The 22,552-nt window shown below is 37.7% G+C and overlaps 1 protein-coding gene across 2 annotated transcripts in view; it reads left to right on the forward strand.

Moving 5' to 3' along the window:
* The window catches only part of TAOK1 (TAO kinase 1), a 107,341-nt gene that overhangs the window by 74,565 nt on the left and 10,224 nt on the right, over nt 1-22,552 (forward strand). For both annotated transcript variants that reach the window (XM_004012516.6, XM_042255455.1), the window contains 8 exons: nt 1,832-2,035; nt 3,791-3,925; nt 6,378-6,614; nt 8,759-8,887; nt 8,975-9,178; nt 10,815-11,054; nt 16,986-17,198; nt 18,081-18,263. In XM_004012516.6, the coding sequence (XP_004012565.2) occupies nt 1,832-2,035; nt 3,791-3,925; nt 6,378-6,614; nt 8,759-8,887; nt 8,975-9,178; nt 10,815-11,054; nt 16,986-17,198; nt 18,081-18,263 (1,545 nt within the window). The remainder of the gene's footprint in view (nt 1-1,831; nt 2,036-3,790; nt 3,926-6,377; nt 6,615-8,758; nt 8,888-8,974; nt 9,179-10,814; nt 11,055-16,985; nt 17,199-18,080; nt 18,264-22,552) is intronic.

Consider the following 22,552-nt stretch of genomic DNA (forward strand, 5'->3'; position numbering starts at 1 on the left):
CCTTTCAAATTTCTTAGCCACTGAACCCTTTTTTGCCTTATTGTCTCAATTGCGAGAGACATGCTTTTGAAAATATATAAAATTATAGACTCTGGAAGTTGACAGCACTCACTGACAAGTCATTAGCAAGTTACTAAGCATTCTACTCTGTCACCAAGGACGTTTCTTTTCAGTTCTGCATAGTTTCATTCCATCTACACAGTTCTGAAATACTTATTTTCAGTTCAGTTCAGTCACTCAGTTGTGTCTGACTCTCTGCGACTCCATAGTCTGCAGCACACCAGGCTTCCCTGTCCTTCACCATCTCCCAGAGTTTGCCCAGACTCATGTCCACTTGAGTCAGTGATGCCATCCAACCATCTTACCCTCTGTCGTCCCCTTCTCCTCCTGCCTTCAGACTTTCCCCAGCATCAGGGTCTTTTCCAGTGAGTTGGCTCTTCTTATCAGGTAGCCAGAGTATTGAAGCTATGTGTAAAGCAAGGCTCAGTGGTTTACTCAGTGTAGGTAGAGGCCTATGAGTTCAAATTCAGATAGCTCTCACTCTCAAGGTCAGGTTCTTTCTGTGTTGCTTTTTAGGGAGAATGGGAATACAAATTTGCAATGGATATGTTATAGAACTTTCTCATGTTGAAATATACATATAAAGCTTTTACTATAAGTAGTTTCACTTTTCTTTGCTTCTGTCAGAATTCGAGAGCTTTGGTTTGTTTTTTACTGTTTTCCAGTGAGAAATGTCATTTTACATTTGGAAACTAGAAGCAGTTACTTTTTAATAGTGCTGCACAATTACTGAACTACAAAATGCAAGATTTTCTTAACCGACAGTTTTGGGTTTTTTCATTTTTTAGTTCTAATGATAGTCTTTTGAAAATTGCTTTGGGTTACTTTATTGTGGGGTATTTTAGATACATGAAATAAAATTTTTAATAAAAGTAAGTTTAAAAATTAATAAATTTATCATGTAGTTAAATCTATAACAGCATCTCTGTTAGGCTAGAGATATGAGAAAAGTTCCTCTGTATATACCATATGTCTACATTAAATTCTCCATATCTTAGAGAATTTTGGTATGGTAACACTACTAAAATGTTGGTACCTAGATACCTTGACTTTCCTGGTCACTTCAGAAAAACATTCTTGGGATTTTATATATATGTGTGTATATATATGTATATGTAATAGATAATTTTAATTTAAGAAAAATAGGAATTCTTTGGTGGTAGAATTTTTAAGTAAGAAAGAAACATATACTTACAAAAGACTTCAACAAAAAATAACTAAAAGGAGGTGTTTCTAGGATTTTTTTTTTTTTTAATTTGTGGCTTGTTTTTCTGATTTATTTTTTTTCTACGCCCTGTGGCTTGTGGGATCTTAGTTCCCTGACCAGAGATTGAACCCAGGCCCTCCCTTGGCAGTGAAAGTGCTTAACTCCTAAACCATACCACCAGGGAATTCTCATGGTTGGGGCTTATTTTAACCATGGGAATTATTGAGAAATGAGCAAAATCTCTATATATGCCCAATGAGATGTGTGGTAAAAATGGATTTCAAAAAGTGGCAGTTTAGAGAAAATGCTTTACTTCGGAAGTAACCCAAAACTGATAAATTGACTTCACATAGTTGGTCAGGTTTTTGTTATGTACTTGTTGGTCATTTTTATTTGTTTATTTTTCTGTTACGGATTAACTTCCTAGTTTCACCAAATAAAGGGAATATCTCATGATAAACCTCTGACTTTCTAAAGACTGTTGGCCAAGCAGTGTTTGATGCTGCTATTCAAGAAATCAAGAGAAATAGAGATATTTGAACCTATTGGTCTTTTTTTCCCTAGGAACAAGATCATGGTGTTGGACGGACAGGAACAGTGAATAGTGTTGGAAGTAATCAGTCTATTCCCAGTATGTCCATCAGTGCCAGTAGCCAAAGTAGTAGTGTTAACAGTCTTCCAGATGCCTCAGATGACAAGAGTGAGCTAGACATGATGGAGGGAGACCACACAGTGATGTCTAATAGTTCTGTCATCCACTTAAAACCTGTGAGTATTTGGATTTCAGTGAAAAAAATCAGCTTTGATAAATAATTTTCATCTGGTTAGATTAAGAGTTTAAAAATTTTTTTTTTTTTCTGTTTCAGAAGTTGGGAACAGTTTTAGGTAACTTATTGGAAGATGGCAATAGGCTTGTTAACTTCCAGTATAATATCTGCATTTGTAAAACTAATGTCTTGAGAATATGGAAAGAATATTTTTAAAATATCTTAGAAGAAATATTATATATAATGTATTATTTGAAGTCACTTAGATGGAAAATTAAGTACTTTAAAAATAGTAGGTATACTCATGAAATTCATTGTAATATTAATATTTTTGAAGCGTGGGAGAAAGAATTAGGATGGATGGTGACCACAAATGATTTTGGTCACTTTACATTATCTATATAATGTTTATAGCTTTAAAATAAAACTTAGAGTCTAATTATGGAAAAATATAAATTCTGGGTTTAGGAAATAATGAGTATTTACTACATTAGTCATTATACTTTTGAATGCAAAATTTTAAATGTTCTTCAAAATATTTTAAGATTGGATAGCTCCTTTAACAATTAATAGGAATGCTTCCTTTTTTAACTTCACAGCTTGCAGTGTTACCTAAAAAGTTATTAGGCACAAATAGATGAAAGGTGGAAAGAATGGATAAACAAAACCATGGTATATATATATGGTGAATATTATTCAGTTATACAAAGGAAGGAAATTCTGATAACATGATACAACATTAGTGAGTTTTGAAAACATCATGCTAAGTGATATAAGTCAGATGTAAAAGGACAAATATTCTATAATTCCTTTTATAAGAAATACCTAGAATAGGCAAATTCATAGCGATAGAAGATGGAATAGAGGTTACCAGGGGCTGAGTAGAGGATGAAATAGAGAGTTTATATTCTTAGGCAAGAGGATCACCCATAAAAAAGATTATTCCTGTAGCTGCTGCTGCTGCTGCTAAGTCAATTCAGTCGTGTCCGACTCTCTGCAACCCCATAGACAGCAGCCTACCAGGCTCCCCCGTCCCTGGGAGAGGGGGCAGGCAAGAACACTGGAGTAGGTTGCCATTTCCTTCTCCAATGCATGAAAGTGAAAAGTCAAAGTGAAGTCGCTCAGTTGTGTCCGACTCTTCTTGACCCCATGGACTGCAGCCCACCAGGCTCCTCCGTCCATGGGATTTTCCAGGCAAGAGTACTGGAGTGGGTTGCCATTGCCTTCATGTAACTAGTTGGTTGCTAATTGACTTCCTTTTCAGTAATTGAAGTAATGTATATATCAAGAAAGTCATTGATTCTTAAAATTTTTACAATTATTTGTTGTTTACTTATTTTGGACCGGTGGCAGGAGTATTACAAAGTTTTTTTAAGCTATATTATTACTTCTTAAACCCAAGAGCCCTAAAGTAATTAATTTTATTACTGCTATTTAAAATACTGGCTGCATGTTTTATTATCTTTGTTTTTAAGTTATATTAAGGCTTTGTAATTTTGCACTTAATGAATATTATATAAATCTATCCATAATGTTTCATTATCCTGATTCTGTATACTGTTTCATACATTGAGGAGATAATGTCTCCTGATTCAAATTATGTTGAAAATAAAATGTCAGCATTCCCATTTTTTATTTTTGCTTTTTAGAATTATGTCTTTGAGATTTATTGATCCATTTGTCTTTAAAATTTAATTTTCTTGAAAGTTCACCCAAACTGTGTTTATTCACAATAGATGTTTGTTTCTTTGCCTAGGAGGAAGAAAATTACAGAGAAGAGGGAGATCCTAGAACAAGGGCATCGGATCCACAATCTCCACCTCAAGTATCTCGTCATAAATCACACTACCGTAATCGAGAACACTTTGCTACTATACGAACAGCATCACTGGTATGTACTACCCCAAATACGTTTTTCATGTTAGACCTTGGCATCTATATTCAAGTATAAGTATATCTTTTTTTTTTGTATTTTGTATTTCTAACATTTATTCAACATTTAACTGCCTGTTATAAGAAAGATCTTATAGAAAGCACTCTGAGAGATGTGTATACAAATAACTAATATATTAGAATATATTAAATGCTTAAGACGGCTGAAACTGATAGTTGCTCAGTTGTGTCCAGCTCTTTTGATCTGTGGACTGTAGCCTGCCGGGCTCCTCTATCCATGAAATTCTCTAGGAAAGAAGTGGGTAGCCATCCCCTTCTCCAGGGTATCTTCCCAACCCAGAAGGCTAAAAGGTACTAAATAGGAATTCAGATTACCTTTGATTTAGGTTGAGTATTTATAAATCATTTGAGCCTTTAATAATTAGTTGGTTTTAGGCACAAGGGGAGAGAAAAAATGTAGTTTCCACCTAAGAGTTGACAGGCTAACAAAAATGAGGGGAAGTGTTTGTGAAATAGCAAGTAATCCAATTTGATATAATTAAAATGTAGTTCTCCTGACTTCCCAAATAATGAAAATGGATTATTTGTTCATTACAAGGATGTTGTTATACTGGGGTACTTATAACCCTGATCAGTCAGATATGTAGGACCAAAACATGATAAAGGTGGGGATAGAAAGATGTTAAGATATCAAAAGGAAATAGGTTATTAGTAAATATGACAGAAAAAATATATAGAAATTGTCTGAATTATCAACTACATAACAGATCTTGTAAATCTCATGCTGTGGCCCATGAATCTGAATGACATCTAGGGTCAAGAACACCATCCCCTGGACTTCCCTGGTGGTCCAGTGGTTAAGAATCCACCTGCTAGCACAGGGAACATGGGTTCAATCCCTGGTCTTGGAAGATCCCACAGGCCAAGGAGCAAGTAAACCCATGTGCTGCAACTACTGAAGCCCAACCGCTTAGAGCTCATGCTCCATAGCAAGAGAAGCCATCACAATGAGAAACCTGTGCTCCACAACTAGAGAGTAGCCCCCACTTGCCACAGGTAGAGAAGGCCTGCAGTCAGGAACTAGACCAGACCCACCCCAGCCAAAAATAAAATAAATTCAAAAACAAAAAGATAAACACCATCCCCTATGATAAGTCAAGTCATTCCTACTGGTCTTCAACATGTAAATAATTCTTTGAACAGAGAAAGTAGCAAAGATTGCTTAGTTTTTTCATGACCATTTTAACAAATACCTGGACAAAGCCAGCTTGTTGGGAAAACATCTTTGTGACTGGGTGCATATAAATGTTTTCCAGACAAGCCTTCTGTGTCAAATTTTAGCTCCCTCAAATTAATTGAGGAAACTTTTTTTTTTGGTCATGCTACTCAGCTTACAGGACCAGGGATTGAACCCATACCCTCAACGTTGCAAGCACAGAGTCCTAACCACTGGACCACTAGGGATTTCTTGAGGAATTCTCTTAAGTTATGGATTTAGACAACTTAAGATCCATGTCCCTAAACCTATTAAGTCTATTTATTTCAGATAAAACATTCATACAGTAGGTAGATTTGTGTTCAAAGATATGCGTAGCTATATTTTTCAATAAAAGTACCATGTACTATAATTCAGTCTGACTGCTCTGCCTTGGGTTTTTTTCATACAATGAAATACATAGATCTTAGGTGTTCAATTTGAAGTATTTTTAGTGGTATGCATTATGCTAACCATCAACTAAGAAAATACATATACATACTAAATGCTAGTGTTGTTCACTTTAAAATAATTTATTTTATATTATGTGAATTTCACCTCAACTGAAAAAATCAGTTTACACATTTTTTCCTTTATTGTCAGTGCTTTCTGTGTCCCACCTAGGAAATACTTGTCTGCCCTACAGTCATAAAGATATTCTGTGATTTATTCTACTTTTATGATTCTGGATTTTGTGTTTATGTCAAATGATTCTTTTCAAATTAATTTTGGTATAGAGTGATACAGAAGTCAAGGTTTTTGAGTTTTATATACAGAGAACCAGTTATAATTTGATAATACATTTATTTCCTCTTTGACCTAACTTGACTTTTTGGTAGAAAAATCAGTTGACTAAATATGTATGATCTGTTTCTAGATTTTATTCTGTTCCTTTGATCTGTTCAGCCTGTCCTTCCACCAGTACCACACCATTTTGATCACTGAAATGTGTGTCTTCCAACTTTTTTTCCCTCAAGAATGTTTTGCTTCTTGTAGCTGCTTTACATTTCTATATAAATTTTAGAACCAGCTTGTCTATTTCTTTAAAAGATTGCCTGGAATTTTAATTGGAAACTGCTCATTGGAATCTCTTAGAGTAATTGTTTACTTGGATAACTAATAGAGTGGTCTAAAATGCTTCTGAAAGAAAAAATGTTTTGTTTTATTGTTTTCTCTCCACTGTTTGTGTGTCTAGGTTACAAGGCAAATGCAGGAACATGAGCAGGACTCTGAGCTTAGAGAACAAATGTCTGGCTATAAGAGAATGAGGCGGCAACATCAAAAGCAGCTGATGACTCTGGAAAATAAGTTGAAGGCTGAGATGGATGAACATCGCCTCAGATTAGACAAAGATCTTGAAACACAGCGTAACAATTTTGCTGCAGAAATGGAGAAACTTATCAAGAAACATCAGGCTGCTATGGAAAAAGAGGTGGCTGATTTACTGTAGATCATAAGCATCTCAGAATTAACCAAGATGGCATTTTGATCTTAGGATATGTTCCCTAGAACCAAGCCAGTTCAGTTGGGAATAGGGAGAAGCATTTATATAACATGTGTAGTATCAGGTACTAAGTCTGGGAACCAGTAGGCGTGGGATTATTTCCTAATGCTCATGTTTTATTGTTACCGCAGTGGGTAAATCATGCAACCATTCTAGGCCCTAGGTACTCTGATAGTATGAGGAGTTTCTTAATCATCTATCAATAGGTGATTTAGGTCTCAAAAAATCATGTGTTTTTTGGAAATCTTCCTTCACTTTATAGTAGCATTTTAACATTAGAATAATTAAAGATTACTGTAATGTAACAATGTTAGAGATAATAAGAGAGGTTCAAATTAAGATTTGGCCCATTTTGTTTATTTATAAATGTGTCATTCTACTGTATGATTTAAGTATATATTTTTTAGGATTCTTATGGGAAACCTAATGTTTTTGATGTCCCATCAGTTAAATTTTATTTTGATAGTCACATTTGTCAAGTAAAATGTAAGCTTCCCAGTAAATTAACACAATATCTAGAAATATATCTAGCTAGTCCACATTGAGGCATTATTTATTATAGTTACCCTGTTCACCTTCCCCCCCCAAATTAAAAGACCCATTCTCATAATAGTAGTTCAGTTCAGTTCAGTCGCTCAGTCGTGTCCGACTCTTTGCGACCCCATGAATCGCAGCACGCCAGGCCTCCCTCTCCATCACCAACTCCTGGAGTTTACCCAAACTCCTGGAGAATCCCCGGGATGGTGGAGCTTGGTGGGCTGCTGTCTATGGGGTCACACAGAGTTGGATACGACTGAAGCGACTTAGCAGCAGCAGCAGCAGCATGTCCATTGAGCCGGTGATGCCATCCAGCCATCTCATCCTCGGTCGTCCCTTTCTCCTCCTGCCCCCAACCCCTCCCAGCATCAAAGTCTTTTCCAATGAGTCAACTCTTCGCATGAGGTGGCCAAAGTATTGGAGTTTCAGCTTCAGCCTCAGTCCTACCTACCAATGAACACCCAGGGCTGATCTCCTTTAGAATGGACTGGTTGGATCTCCTTGCAGTCCAAGGACTCTCAAGAGTCTTCTCCAACACCACAGTTCAAATGCATCAATTCTTCAGCACTCAGCTTTCTTCACAGTCCAACTCTCACATCCATACATGACCACTGGAAAAACCATAGTCTTGACTAGACGGACCTTTGTTGGCAAAGTAATGTCTCTGCTTTTTAACATGCTGTCTAGGTTGGTCATAAGTTTCCTTCCAAGGAGTAAGCGTCTTTTAATTTCATGGCTGCAATCACAATAGTAGAGAATTGGCAAAATAATTTATTGAGTAAATAATTATTTAATTTTGAATTATCTTGAGTAAAGAATTTATAGATATTTAGAATCCTGGTGGGCATTAGAAAGTATTTTTAATAACTTGGGAAGAGATAAATACTAACATATTTAGAAAAGCAGATCATGACATAGGATGTGCAGTGTGATTACAGATTTATTTAAAATGTGTGCATGCATAGAAAAAATAGGAAAGGTGTGTATCAAGCTGTTTTTCTTATTTTTCTCTGAATGCTAAACTCATACAAAGTTTTTTTTCCTTTGTGTTTTTCTGTATTTTCTAAATGATCCACAATGAATATACATTGCATATGTAATCATATGTAATCAGAAATAAAACAGTATGATATATATGTATCTAATATTTAACATTTTTATTTAATATATAAGTTAAAGGTCAAGGTTTACTTTGGAGAGGAGTATATTATTTAATATACAAGTCAATCTAAATAAAAGGTCATGATTTTATTATATTTGAAATAAATACTTATTTTTTGGGGGGGCATATTGTTAAGTTTTTTAAAAGGTGAAAGCTTTTTAATTCTGTAATAGGTCAACATTTTAAAGATGAGTCCCATTTTACTGGTTCTCTGAAATTCAAATAAGATGCTAAGTAATACTTATTAGTAATTTGTTGGATCTTCTTATTTTGGTAATGCTTATACAGATTTTATCCTAAGTGGTATATATTAAACTGTTCGTTTCAATCTGTCTACTTAACTAATTCGATCCATTTTTTAAATTTCTCATAGGCTAAAGTGATGGCCAATGAAGAGAAAAAATTTCAGCAACATATTCAGGCCCAACAGAAGAAAGAACTAAACAGCTTTTTGGAGTCTCAGAAAAGAGAATATAAACTTCGAAAAGAGCAGCTTAAGGAGGTACTTTTTTAATACCAAATACCACATGATATATTTATGCAGTTGATTTTTATGTATTTTGAACTGAGTTGTTTTTTATGTTACCAGGAGCTGAATGAAAATCAGAGCACCCCCAAAAAAGAAAAACAGGAATGGCTTTCAAAGCAGAAGGAGAATATACAGCATTTCCAAGCAGAAGAAGAGGCTAATCTTCTACGGCGTCAGAGACAGTATCTAGAGTTGGAATGCCGTCGCTTCAAGAGAAGAATGTTACTTGGGCGTCATAACTTAGAGCAGGACCTTGTCAGGGAGGTGCGTTAGAAACGCGAATCTTTTCTGAAAATATGTTAGTCCCTCTCAGTCTCAGGGCCTTTGCGCTTGTGCCTCCCTCAGCCTGATTCTTCTTTCCTAGATTAATCTACATGGCTTGCTTTCCCCGTTCATGTCTCTCCTCAGAAATGCCTCCCCTAATATCCAAATCCTCCTCCTTATTTAAATATTCTCTGCATTTCTCTCTCCTACACACACACACTTTTGGGGGAGAAATATCTCTTCTTGCCTAGAATGAAAATTTTATGAAGTCACTGGTTTAGTTTTTTTCCAGTCTTTATATCCCCTACATGTTACCATTTAATACTTTCTTTATAATCATGTACTTAATTGAGCAAACATAGAAACTCTTGTGTCAGGGAAAACAAACATTCTCAGTATCAGGGATACCTCTGAGCACAGATTAGCTTATTTCCAAGAGTGGCTTAAAATAAACTTCAAGTATAGTGTAATTGTTCAAATTTACTAATAATTAAAGAAATTCGAATTAAAGTAGTTACATCAGTTAAATAAGAACAGTTTAACAGACTGGCAGCATTGAATCCTAGTAACAGGTTTGGGACATGTGCAGTGTTTGTAAGAGTATAAATTGATACTGCCCTTTTGGAGCTCATATGCTTTTACCTACAAATCCACTTCTAGAATTCTATCCTAAAGAAATAACAACATGATTATATGATGCATGATGCATCAACATTTAATGAAAAATTTTTTATACAGCAAAAAATGGAAAATTATAGTATTTCAAAGCAGAAACCTATGGTGAAACTTAAAGATCTGTATATACTGATCAGATCTGGATATATGTCCATTATATTGTTAGCTGAAGAAAGCACATTACATGCCTATGTTGTCTCAGTTTTTTAAACTATATGCTTTTGTATAATAGTTGTTTCACAGTAGCATGGGGAAGGTTGGGAAGCATTTTCTTCAAACTGTTGTCCTTTGCAGAAGGGTTTGCAGGGGCAAAGGGAACAAGTGTATGTGTTTTACACTTGTTCTTTTTAATCTGAAAGAAAAAAAAGGAATTAAAACATTTATCGAGCATCATGTGCTAGGTATTATTCTGAGAACTTTCCGCTTATGAATTCATTTCATCCTCACATTAAATCTGTACAATAGCTATACTATTATTTCTTTGAAAAGTGATGACAGTAAAGCACAGCAGGTTTAAACAACTAACCCAAGGACTCGGTGACTGTAGGTAGCAGAGCCAGGTCCATGTTCTTATCCATTACACTATACTGGGTATTCTGCATGTAATAGAATTGGATAGGACACTCTGAAGAAATTCATAAAATGGCTTCGGGGTTCTCTTCAAATATAAAATTCAGAAAGAAAGAAAGAAAGAAGGATGTTATTAAGTCTACTGAGATTTGATATGTTTTAAGCTTATGGCATAAAATAGTATTAATGAATAGTAAATACTAGAATAAGGAAATTTGTCTTTACTAATGGCACATTTACTACTGTGTAGGTCATAAAATCTGATATTTACTGTGCAGTCATTATTGAATCTGGGATTACATCTTTTTCCTGGTTAATCTGTTTCTTACGGTTTTTCCCCCTGGCATTGTTCAGCGATAAATATACCTTTGTCTTTTGTATTATGGATTAGGAGTTAAATAAAAGACAGACTCAGAAGGACTTAGAGCATGCCATGCTACTACGACAGCATGAATCCATGCAAGAACTGGAGTTCCGCCACCTCAACACAATTCAGAAGATGCGCTGTGAGTTGATCAGATTGCAGCATCAAACTGAGCTCACTAACCAGCTAGAATATAATAAGCGAAGAGAACGAGAGCTAAGGCGAAAGCATGTCATGGAGGTTCGACAACAGCCTAAGAGTCTGAAGGTACCTTTAGCCTAAGCTAAAGTTATTTAAGTAACGTGTCTGTGAAATGAATGATGATTTTAAAGTTAGCAGCAGTAGGGCTTGGTATAGAGTTGTTTGGTGTTTAACCTTTACTTTCTCTTTCTTATTGTCAACCTTTTCAGTTTGAAAGTTTATAAACACTAGTGTGATCTTTGCAGATACGATGTAAAAAGTGAGGCAAAAAACAATGTTTCACAGTTATAGTCAGGCTTTGAAGAGAATGTCTGCTTTTGATGACAAATGAGCTCAAGATTTTCTATAAAGGAGATTGTTGTTACTTTACTAGGGAAGAAAATGACCATTTCCTCTTAGTTATGTATCTGTATCTACTTACTCAGTTTGAACCAAACTGGCTTGATTTTAACATCAAGTTATTCCATTTTTGTTTCCCTAATAATTGCAACTTCCAACTTTCTCCAGGAATTTGAAGGAGATCGGGGGCATCAGTTTTAGTACTTATGTGATTTAACTGGTCATCTGAATTAAATTCACCCATTCCAGTCCATTTTAGTTCGCTGATTCCTAGAATGTCAATGTTCACTCTTGCCATCTCCTGTTTGACCACTTCCAATTTGCCTTGATTCATGGACCTGACATTCCAGGTTGCTATGCAATATTGCTCTTTACAGCATCGGACCTTGGTTCTATCACCAGTCACATCCACAACTGGGTATTGTTTTTGCTTTGGCTCCATCCCTTCATTCTTTCTGGAGTTATTTCTCCACTGATCTCCAGTAGCATATTGGGCACTTACCGACCTGGGGAGTTCCTCTTTCAGTATCCTGTCATTTTTCCTTTTCATACTGTTTATGGGGTTCTCAAGGCAAGAATACTGAAGTGGTTTGCCATTCCCTTCTCGCAGTGGATCACATTCTGTCAGACCCCTCCACCGTGACCTGTCTGTCTTGGGTGGCCCCACACGGTATGGCTTAGTTTCATTGAGTTAGACAAGGCTGTGGTCCGTGTGATCAGATTGGCTAATTTTCTGTGATTATGGTTTCAGTGTGTGCCCCCTCGGATGCCCTCTCACAACACCTACAGTCTAGGGTTTCTCTTACCTTGGTCGTGGGGTATCTCTTCAGGGCTGCTCCTTACTTTGGACAAGGGGGTATCTCCTCAGGGTCACCCCTCCTGACCTTGAACGTGGAGTAGCTCCTCTCGGCCCTCCTTTGCCCACGCAGCCGCTGCTCCGTGGACGTGGAGTTGCCCCTCTCGGCCGCTGCCCCTGACCTCAGGCATGGGGTGGCTCATCTCGGCCGCCGCCCCTGACTTCAGGCATGGGGTGGCTCGTCTTGGCCGCCGCCCCTGACCTCAGGTGTGGGGTAACTCGTCTCGGCCGCTACCCTAACCTCAGACTTGGGGTAGCTCCTCTCGGCCGCTCCTGGCCGTCATAGCCTGGCACTCTCGGTCACCGCCCCTGACCTTGGGTGAGGGGTAGCTCCTCTCGGCCACGCTTCTGCTCAGTCCATCACAGCTGGGACGGTTCTGCATGGTCCATTGACCATTATATCTACTACGGTGGGCAAGAATCCCTTAGAAGAAATGGAGTAGCCATCATGGTCAACAAAAGAGTCTGAAATGCAGTACTTAGATGCAATCTCAAAAATGACAGAATGATCTCTCTTCATTTCCAAGGCAAACCATTCAATATCACAGTAATCCAAGCCTATGCCCCAACCATAACGCTGAAGAAGCTGAAGTTGAACAGTTCTATGAAGAGCTAAAAGACCTTTTAGAACTAACACACAAAAAAGATGTCCTTTTCATTATAGGGGACTGGAATGCAAAAGTAGGAAGTCAAGAAACACCTGGAGTAACAGGCAGATTTGGCCTTGGAGTACGGAATGAAGCAGGGCAAAGGCTAATAGAGTTTTGCCGAGAGAACGCACTGGTCATAGCAAACACCCTCTTCCAACAACACAAGAGAAGACTCTACACATGGACATCACCAGATGGTGAACACCAAAATCAGATTGATTATATTCTTTGCAGCCAAAGATGGAGAAGCTCTATATACAGTCAACAGAAACAAGACCAGGAGCTGACTGTGGCTCAGATCATGAGCTTCTTATTGCCAAATTCAGACTTAAATCGCGGAAAGTAGGGAAAACCACTAGACCATTCAGGTATGACCTTCATCAAATCCCTTATGGTTATACAGCAGAAGTGAAAAATAGATTTAAGGGACTAGATCTGATAGAGTGCCTGATGAACTATGGACAGAGGTTCATGACATTGTACAGGAGACAGGGATCAAGACCATCCCCAAGAAAAAGAAATGCAAAAATCAAAATGGCTGTCTGAGGAAGGCTTACAAAAAGCTGTGAAAAGAAGAAAAGTGAAAAGGAAAGATATAAGCATCTGAATGCAGAGTTCCAAAGAATAGCAAGAAGAGATATGAAAGCCTTCTTCAGCGATCAATGCAAAGAAATAGAGGAAAACAACAGAATGGGGAAGACTAGAGATATCTTCAAGAAAATTAGAGATAGCAAGGGAACATTTCATGCAAAGATGGGCTCGATAAAGGACAGAAATGGTCTGGACCTAACAGAAGCAGAAGATGAGGTGGAAGAATACACAGAAGAGCTGTACAAAATGGATCTTCACGACCCAAATAATCACCATGGTGTGATCACTAATCTAGAGCCAGACATCCTGGAATGTGAAGTCAGGTGGGCCTTAGAAAGCATCACTATCAACAAAGTTAGTGGAGATGTTGGAATCCCAGTTGAGCCATTTCAAATCCTGAAAGATGATGCTGTGAAAGTGCTGCACTCAGTATGCCAGCAAATTTGGAAAACTCAGCAGTGGCCACAGGATTGGAAAAGGTCAGTTTTCATTCCAGTCCCAAAGAAAGGCAATGCCAAAGAATGCACACACTACTGCACAATTGTACTCATCTCACATGCTAGTAAAGTAATGCTCAAAATACTCCAAGCCAGGCTTCAGTAATACATGAACCATGAACTTCCAGATGTTCAAACTGGTTTTAGAAAAGGCAAAGGAATCAGAGATCAAATTGCCAATATCCGCTGGATCATGGAAAAGGCAAGAGAGTTCCAGAAAAACATCTATTTCTGCTTTCTTGACTATGCCAAAGCCTTTGACTGTGTGGATCAGAAGAAACTGTGGAAAATTCTGAAAGAGATGGGAATACCAGACCACCTGACCTGCCTCTTGAGAAACCTGTTTGCAGGTCAGGAAGCAACAGTTAGGACTGGACATGGAACAACAGACTGGTTCCAAATAGGAAAAGGAGCACGTCAAGGCTGTATATTGTCACCCTGCTTATTTAACTTATATGCAATGGCACCCCACTCCAGTACTCTTGCCTGGAAAATCCCATGGATAGAGGAGCCTGGTAGGCTGCAGTCCATGGGGTCGGACACGACTGAGCGACTTCACTTTCACTTTTCACTTTCATGCATTGGAGAAGGAAATGGCAACCCACTCCAGTGTTCTTGCCTAGAGAATCCTAAGGATAGGGGAGCCTGGTGGGCTGCCGTCTATGGGGTCGCACAGAGTCGGACATGACTGAAGCGACTTAGCAGCAGCAGCAGCATAATACATCGTGAGAAACACTGGGCTGGAAGAAGCACAAGCTGGAATCAAGATTGCCAGGAGAAATATCAATAACCTCATATTGGCAGATGACACCACCCTTATGGCAGAAAGTGAAGAGGAACTAAAGAGCCTCTTGATGAAAGTGTAAGAGGAGAGTGAAAAAGTTGGCCTAAAGCTCAAGATTCAGAAAACTAAGATCATGGCATCTGGTTCCATCACTTCATGGGAAATAGATGGGGAAACAGTGTCAGACTTTATTTTTGGGGGCTCCAAAATCACTGCAGATGGTGATTGCAGCAATGAAATTAAAAGACACTTACTCTTTGGAAGGAAAGTTATGACCAACCTAGACAGCATGTTAAAAAGCAGAGACATTACTTTGCCAACAAAGGTCTGTCTAATCAAGGCTATGGTTTTTCCAGTGGTCATGTATGGATGTGAGAGTTGGACTGTATAAAAAGCTGAGCCTGAAGAATTGATGCTTTTGAACTGTGGTGTTTGAGAAGACTCTTAAGAGTCCCTTGGTCTGCAAGGAGATCCAGCCAGTCCATTCTAAAGGAGATCAGTCCTGGGTGTTCATTGGAGGGATTGATGCTAAAGCTGAAGCTCCAATACTTTGGCCACCTCATGCGAAGATTTGACTCATTGGAAAAGACTCTGATGCTGGGAGGGATTGGGGGCAGGAGGAGAAGGGGATGACAGAGGATGAGATGGCTGGATGGCATCACTGACTCGATGGACATGAGTTTGGGTAAACTCCGGGAGTTGGTGATGGAGAGGGAGGCCTGGCGTGCTACGATTCATGGGGTCGCAAAGAGTCAGACACGACTGAGTAACTGAACTGAAGTGAATTTAACTGGGATTTGGGGAGTTCTGGGGTACCCATGTCAATGGAATAGGTGATTGACACCTGTTACCTGCTCTGCTGTTTCATCTGCCATCCAGATGATGATTTGTCAATGTTAGATGAGTAACTTAACATTCCTCTTGTGTTCATTTGAGTCAGACATTAAGGGGTATAGTTTATTCTTGGTACAAGTATTACTATTCTTATAGGAAAAGCACATTTTTCAAGGGTTTTATTTTTCCCTCTCATTAGACTAGTGGTGTGGAATAATCACAGTGTTTTCTTGACAGAATATTTAAAAATAAAAACTATTAAAGGACTGAAGGCTGTTATACAGAGGTAGGAAAGAATGGCTAAATGTCATTGTCCCATTCCTGGCTAACTTGAATATTATTTCAATATTGTTAACCAAGAACAGTATTTAAGAGTGGTGCCACTAAACATAGCTGAACTAAGAGTTTCTCTTTGTAGCTAGGCATTTCTTTACCTTTCACAGGATGGTGGTAACTTAATGACTTGGTTGGTACAAAATATGGAAAGTGTGTATTTGATATTTTGGTATTTATTGGCAGAGGTGGTGGAGAGAATGAATAGTTACTTCCTTGAAAAGTATGTTACTTTGGTTTTATATGCATTTGTTGCACACTGAATCAACCAGTCAATATTTCAAGCTATAATTTCTGCCTTATGGAAGTACATGAGTAAAGTCTCACATGTAGGCTTGAACAATATACCTTATAGAAATATATCTCATCTTCTCAAATTTTGTTCAGACCTGAGTTCATAGAAACAACTAACCTGTGATTAACCAAAAAATAAAGCCAAACCACTTTGTCTCTGAACTCAAATTGTTTTACCTCCCAAATGTTTATGTAGTTCATGTCTTTTATCATCACCTCAAGAAGGGCTGTCCCCTCCCTTGCCCCACAGTTTATTCCCCTTAAGGAAAAGATAATTATAATAATGTTAGTCAGTTACTGATAGCCTGCTTTTGTGGGGTCTGTCACAGACTATGTAGTTAGAGTTGAGATTGTCATTAAAAGAAATTGGAGCAAGTTGTCTCAGATAAGGAACAATAAATATGCTTATTTTCTGCCTTGGAAATCTGGTAAGATATTGTCTGGCCAATAAGAAACTTTTGTATCTACTATTGTTAATGCATGAGAAGAAATTTAATTTTGTGTCAATATAAATAGCAATCAAAATTAATTTTAATATTTATTTGTAACTGTTACCAAAATAATGAGTACTGCTTGAAGTCATACGAAAAATAAGGTACTTGGTATTCTAATGTTTTAAATTAGAGCTTTTGTAATACATAGAATCTAATGGTTTGCCCTAATAGCCAAGTAGAAACATACTGTACCTGCAAGCTTATGATCTAACCATTTTGTTTTTCCCTCTTCCTTTCTCCTAGTAGCCTTTTATTTTCATATAAGCATCAGGTATACCAAATGCCATATGTTAAAAATTACATATATCTTTTTTTTCCTTCTCAGTCTAAAGAACTCCAAATAAAAAAGCAGTTTCAGGACACCTGTAAAATCCAAACCAGACAGTACAAAGCATTGAGAAATCACTTACTGGAGACTACACCAAAGAGTGAGCACAAAGCTGTTCTGAAACGGCTCAAGGAGGAGCAGACCCGGAAGTTAGCCATCTTGGCTGAACAGTATGACCACAGCATTAATGAAATGCTCTCCACCCAAGCAGTGAGTTTGTGTTATTTAGGCAAAACAAATTCAGGGCCCCTTTCCTTCCACCTCCTGAATGAAGTCTCAGTAATTAAAACACTAATAGGAAGTGGTAACTCTCCTACAGCCTGGGAAATAGTAGTGGTTATCTGTATTTTTCCTGTCTCTGCATTGTTTGGAAGTAGGCATGATTTATATAGAATTCTCATTGATACATTTAGACATGAGATTCTAAATAGGCTCCTTGCCAGTGCCTCTCAGGTGTTTAGTGCATATCCCAAGAGTATACCAAGATTAGAGCAACAGCTTCATTAGGCATTGGACAAAAAGTAGTACTGTATTAGAAATCTAAATGGTCACATTTTAATGGAGGCAGATACAAAGTATTTTCTATATAAGTTTTGTGAACTTTTTCTTAAAGGGCCAGTAAATATTTTAGATTTTGTGGGACAAGATACAAAATTGAGGATATTATGTGAGTACTTATAGCCATATAAAATATAAGAATCATTAATTAGCAGACTATAAAATTAATTAATTAAAACAGGCAACTGTCCAGACTTGGTCTGGAGCTATAGTTCGCTGGTCTCTGTTCTATAATTATTTTCATTGTGGAGAATAGATTCAGGATCTTATATCACTTAATCAGATTCTAGATTTTTCTTAAGAAAAGTATGGTTATTCAGACATTCTCCAAATAGTATATGATAGCTTTTATCTTCTTGTTATCATCATTGGTTACTGTGCCTTCCTTTTTCAGAGATGTTTACTCCAAGATCCAAGAGAGAACAATTGTCTATCCTATAAAAGAGTAGTCTGCCTTTTCTCACACCTTCTTTCCATAGGTCTTGAATAAATAGTTCATAGTAGGATATATCTGTTTTTTTCCCTCTCTTTCAGCTGCGTTTGGATGAAGCACAGGAAGCAGAGTGCCAGGTTTTGAAGATGCAGCTGCAGCAGGAACTGGAGCTGTTAAATGCATATCAGAGCAAAATCAAGATGCAAGCGGAGGCACAGCATGATCGAGAGCTTCGGGAGCTTGAACAGAGGGTCTCCCTCCGCAGGGCACTCTTAGAACAAAAGGTATAGATGATAGAAGGAAGTTATTTGCTAACATTTGCTTTCATCAGAAGAGTTTTATAAATATATTTTCATACTGAGAGAGGTGGCATTTGGTTGTTTTCACCATACCATATTTCCTTAATTCTAATTTTGTAGTGTTTTTCTTTAAAATTATTGATTCAGTAATGAACCTTAATGAATTCTAAACATCAGGGAAATATAATTAAGTAGTTAATACTGCTGCTGCTGCTGAGTCACTTCAGTCATGTCCGACTCTGTGCAACCCCATAGACAGCAGCCCACCAGGCTCCCCCGTCCCTGGGATTCTCTAGGCAAGAACACTGGAGTGGGTTGCCATTTCCTTCTCCAATGCATGAAAGTGAAAAGTGAAAGTGAAGTCTCTCAGTCGTGTCCGACTCTTAGCTATCCCATGGACTGCAGCCTGCCAGGCTCCTCTGTCCATGGGATTTTCCAGGCAAGAGTACTGGAGTGGGGTGCCATTGCCTTCTCCGGGTTAATGCTAGAGGAAGGATATGGAGTTATGTGAAGACAGTTGAATTGTGAGTGAGTACCTCTGCTGTGTTCCTCACTTTTTTTGTGTACCTAGCTCTACCTAAAGAGGTTGGTGAAAAACTTAGATAAAAAACTTCTTTTCTTAGAAGAAAAAGAACTTTAGTAGTTGCCTGAGAGAGGCAGAGGCAAAGGATTTGGAATATATACTTTACTCTTATATCCTGGGCCTAGAACCATACAGACTGATGGAAGAGTACTAGGGCACAGAAGGTAAAACTTGTTCTGCACAAGCTGAAAATGTTACTTCTAGATGTATCTCCCCCCCCCCTTTTCTCTCTTAACTTATTCTTTGTCAGATATATTAGAGAATAGAACTAGAAGCCCCAAATTAACTTCCATTTTTTAAGGTATTATATCTGTGTTTTGTGTGTGTGCGCGTATTTGTGGGAAAAGCTAATGGACAGAGATTTTAAAATTTTGAAAGATAAAGGAAAGTTTTGTCATGAGAAGTAATAGATTACCAGTTGTACCCAGGATTCAGAGCTATGTTCAGAATTCCTAAGCCATAAGTTCCCAGCAGGTGATTAGTCTTAGGTCCAATGATCCTTTGTATGTTAGTACTTGCCTAATTTATTTAAAAGTTGTCATGGTTTCTAGACCATTGATCCATAGATTTTCCTCTACTTCCAGTAGTTCTTCTGATAAAAATAGAATGCCTTACTAAATTAAAAATATAGTCTTAAAATATAAATAGGATATTACTAATAGAATACTTAAATAAAATATTCCTCTCTGTCACAGTTCTTACCAGTGGCTTCTCCGAGGGGTACTTGCCTCTAAAAATTATCTCACTTATGTTTCCCATTCATAATGGGAAAGATAGAAATGCATATAAATTTTGAGAAAAGTCTAGTTTGTCCCACGTACAGGTTTCATAAATCTGATTCGAACTTGCTTATTAAAATTCAGTCTGAAATATTGTCTCTTATGCTTCAAGAAATTACCATTGGACTTTTGTGATGGTACAGTGGTCAAGACTGAGTGACTTCACTTTCACTTTTCACTTTCCTGCATTGGAGAAGGAAATGGCAACCCACTCCAGTGTTCTTGCCTGGAGAATCCCAGGGACAGCGGAGCCAGGTGGGCTGCCGTCTATGGGGTCGCACAGAGTCGGACGCGACTGAAGCGACTTAGCAGCAGCAGCAGTGGTCAAGAATGCACCTGCCAATGCAGGGAACATGGGTTTATCCCCTGGTCCGAGAACATCCCATATGCTGCGAGGCCACTGAAGCCTGAGTGCTACAGCTGCTGAAGCCCACACACTGAGAGCCAGTGCTCTGCAGCAGTAGAAGCCAGCACCGTGAGAAGCCCGCACACAGCTACTGGGTTGCAGCCCCCACTTGCTGCAGCTAGAGAAAGCCCACGCAGTGAAGCCCAGCAGTGAAGACCCAATGCAGCCTAAAATAATAAATAAATGATTTATTTAAGAAAGGAAACTCCCATGGTGTTGTAAGAGAAATATTGGCACTATTTCCAGTCAGCTCCCCCACACCGGTGGGTTCTGCATTCATGGATTCAACTGACAGATTATGATAAAAGTATTCAGGGGAAAGAAAATTCCCGAAAGTTCCGGAAAGCAAAACTGCAGTTTGCTGCAAGCCCCAGCAACTATTTACATAGTATTTACATTGTATAGGGTATTATAAGTAATTTAGATATGATTTAAAGTACTGCAGTAGGGCTATGTATTTGTATTTTTAGCTCCACCTAGTGGTTCAGAGTTAGTGCTAATTAGTATCTAACACAGTCTTATTTCAATATATGAACTAAGTGGACATGTTCTACAGAACCCAGTAAAATGTGTGCGTAAAACTGATATGCATTGGTCAGGGTGCAGTGGCACTCTCATACATAGTTAATGCATTTTGCAAAGCAACTTGGAAGTATATATTGAGCTTTGGAAATGTTACATATTTAAGACTTTGAAAATTTATTCTAAGGAAAAGAAATCCAACTATAGGAAAAGTAAGATGCATAAATATGGTAATTATAGCATACTTCATAATGTTTTAAAATACATAACCATCTAAAACAGAGCTATAATTAATTATAGCCAAACCACTTAATAAAATCTTAAATGATGGCTATAAAGATAGTATTAATATAGAAAAATGCTTATGATGTATTGAATAAAAGTGAATCGAAGTAATGCTAGTAGTGGCTATATTAATATGGTAGAATTTTTTTTTTCTGTTTTTACTTTTTTTGTGAGGGGAGAAGGGCATACTGTGCAGCATGTGGGATCTTAGTTCCCTGAACCAGGAATCAAACCTGTGCCCCCTGCAGTGGATATGCAGAGTCCTAACCACTGGAGCCAAAGAATTCCCTCTACTTTACTTTTTTAATATGGCTTATAGTAATTTCATAAGAGAAAATACGTTCGATTAGTATTACAAATAATAAAGGAACAGTAGAGTGATAAATCTATAAATCTATTTTGAGTTGCTTCTTGATTTTTAGGGCTAATATTTACATTTCAACTGAAGTGCATGACAGTGAAGCAGTTTGGGATCAGTTGGCAGCTACCAAGGCAAGGTACCCTCTGTACAAAAACCAAAAAATCTTAACAACTATATTTTCTGCACTTTGTACTTACTGGCTATATAGATAAAAAACAGTCATCTGAAAATAGAGGTGGAACCAGAGTGAATATTAGTTGTTTCATGCTGGGTAATTATCTTTGAAGATTACTTTACTCTCCAAAGAATCAAGAATTGTTCCTCAGGTTTGGCACTAACAGAGTAGGGTTAGGGTTAGGGCTTCCCTCGTTGCTCAGCCGGTAAAGAATCTGCCTGCAATGCAGGAGACCTGGGTTCGATTCCTGGGTTGGGAAGATCCCCTGGAGAAAGAAATGGCAACCCACTCCAGTATTCTTGCCTGGAGAATCCCATGGACAGAGGAGCCTGATGGGCTATAGTCCATGGGGTCATAAGAGTCGGACACAACTTAGCGACTAAGCCACCACCACTAACAGAGTATAACAAGTAAACCTCATCTGGCTCACATGAAGCCCTTTACGACTTTTCTCATTTCATTTACGTTAAAATTTCAGCAAAATAGCGACATAACTATACATGTTAAATCACTTATTTGGATTAGGGTCCAAACAAGGTCCAGATACTGCTTTTGGTTAATTGTCTTTTAAGTCAATGAGTCTATAATAGGACCCTCTTTCCCCCATGTTTTTTTTTTCCCATTTGAATTGGATCATTTGCTCTGTAGGAATTCTGGTTTGGGCTTATTGTGTCCTCTAGTGTCTTTAAAAATATACCCTTCTCTCTTTTACTTCATATTTCCCATCAGCTGGTAATTAGATCCAGAAATATGATTAAATTTAAATTATTTTCTCTTTTTAAAAATTTTTTGCAAGGAATTTTCATGAGGGTTACTATGTACTTCCTTTTACATTACATCAGGAGATATATGATGTCTAACTGTCCCCCTTTTAAGTGATATTAATATTGGTCAGTGGGTTTAGGCAATTATCAATTTGATCATTCATAAAAAAGTTCTCCATGAACTTTTTTCATTGCCTATTGAGTTTATTATGAATTATTTTACATTAAAAAAAAAATGTATGTACAGTCAGCTACACTTATTTGTAATACCTTCCAGTTTTCCAGAAATGATTATGATGGCTACCGAACCACTAATTTCTAGGTATATAGAGTCTCCTAACTTTTTAATGAAAACTTCATGGTTTGTGTTTGTTTGCTTTTTACTTAAGGCTTTGGTGC

The sequence above is a fragment of the Ovis aries genome, chromosome 11, assembly GCF_016772045.2.
Source record: "Ovis aries strain OAR_USU_Benz2616 breed Rambouillet chromosome 11, ARS-UI_Ramb_v3.0, whole genome shotgun sequence".
Taxonomy (NCBI): Eukaryota; Metazoa; Chordata; class Mammalia; order Artiodactyla; family Bovidae; genus Ovis; species Ovis aries.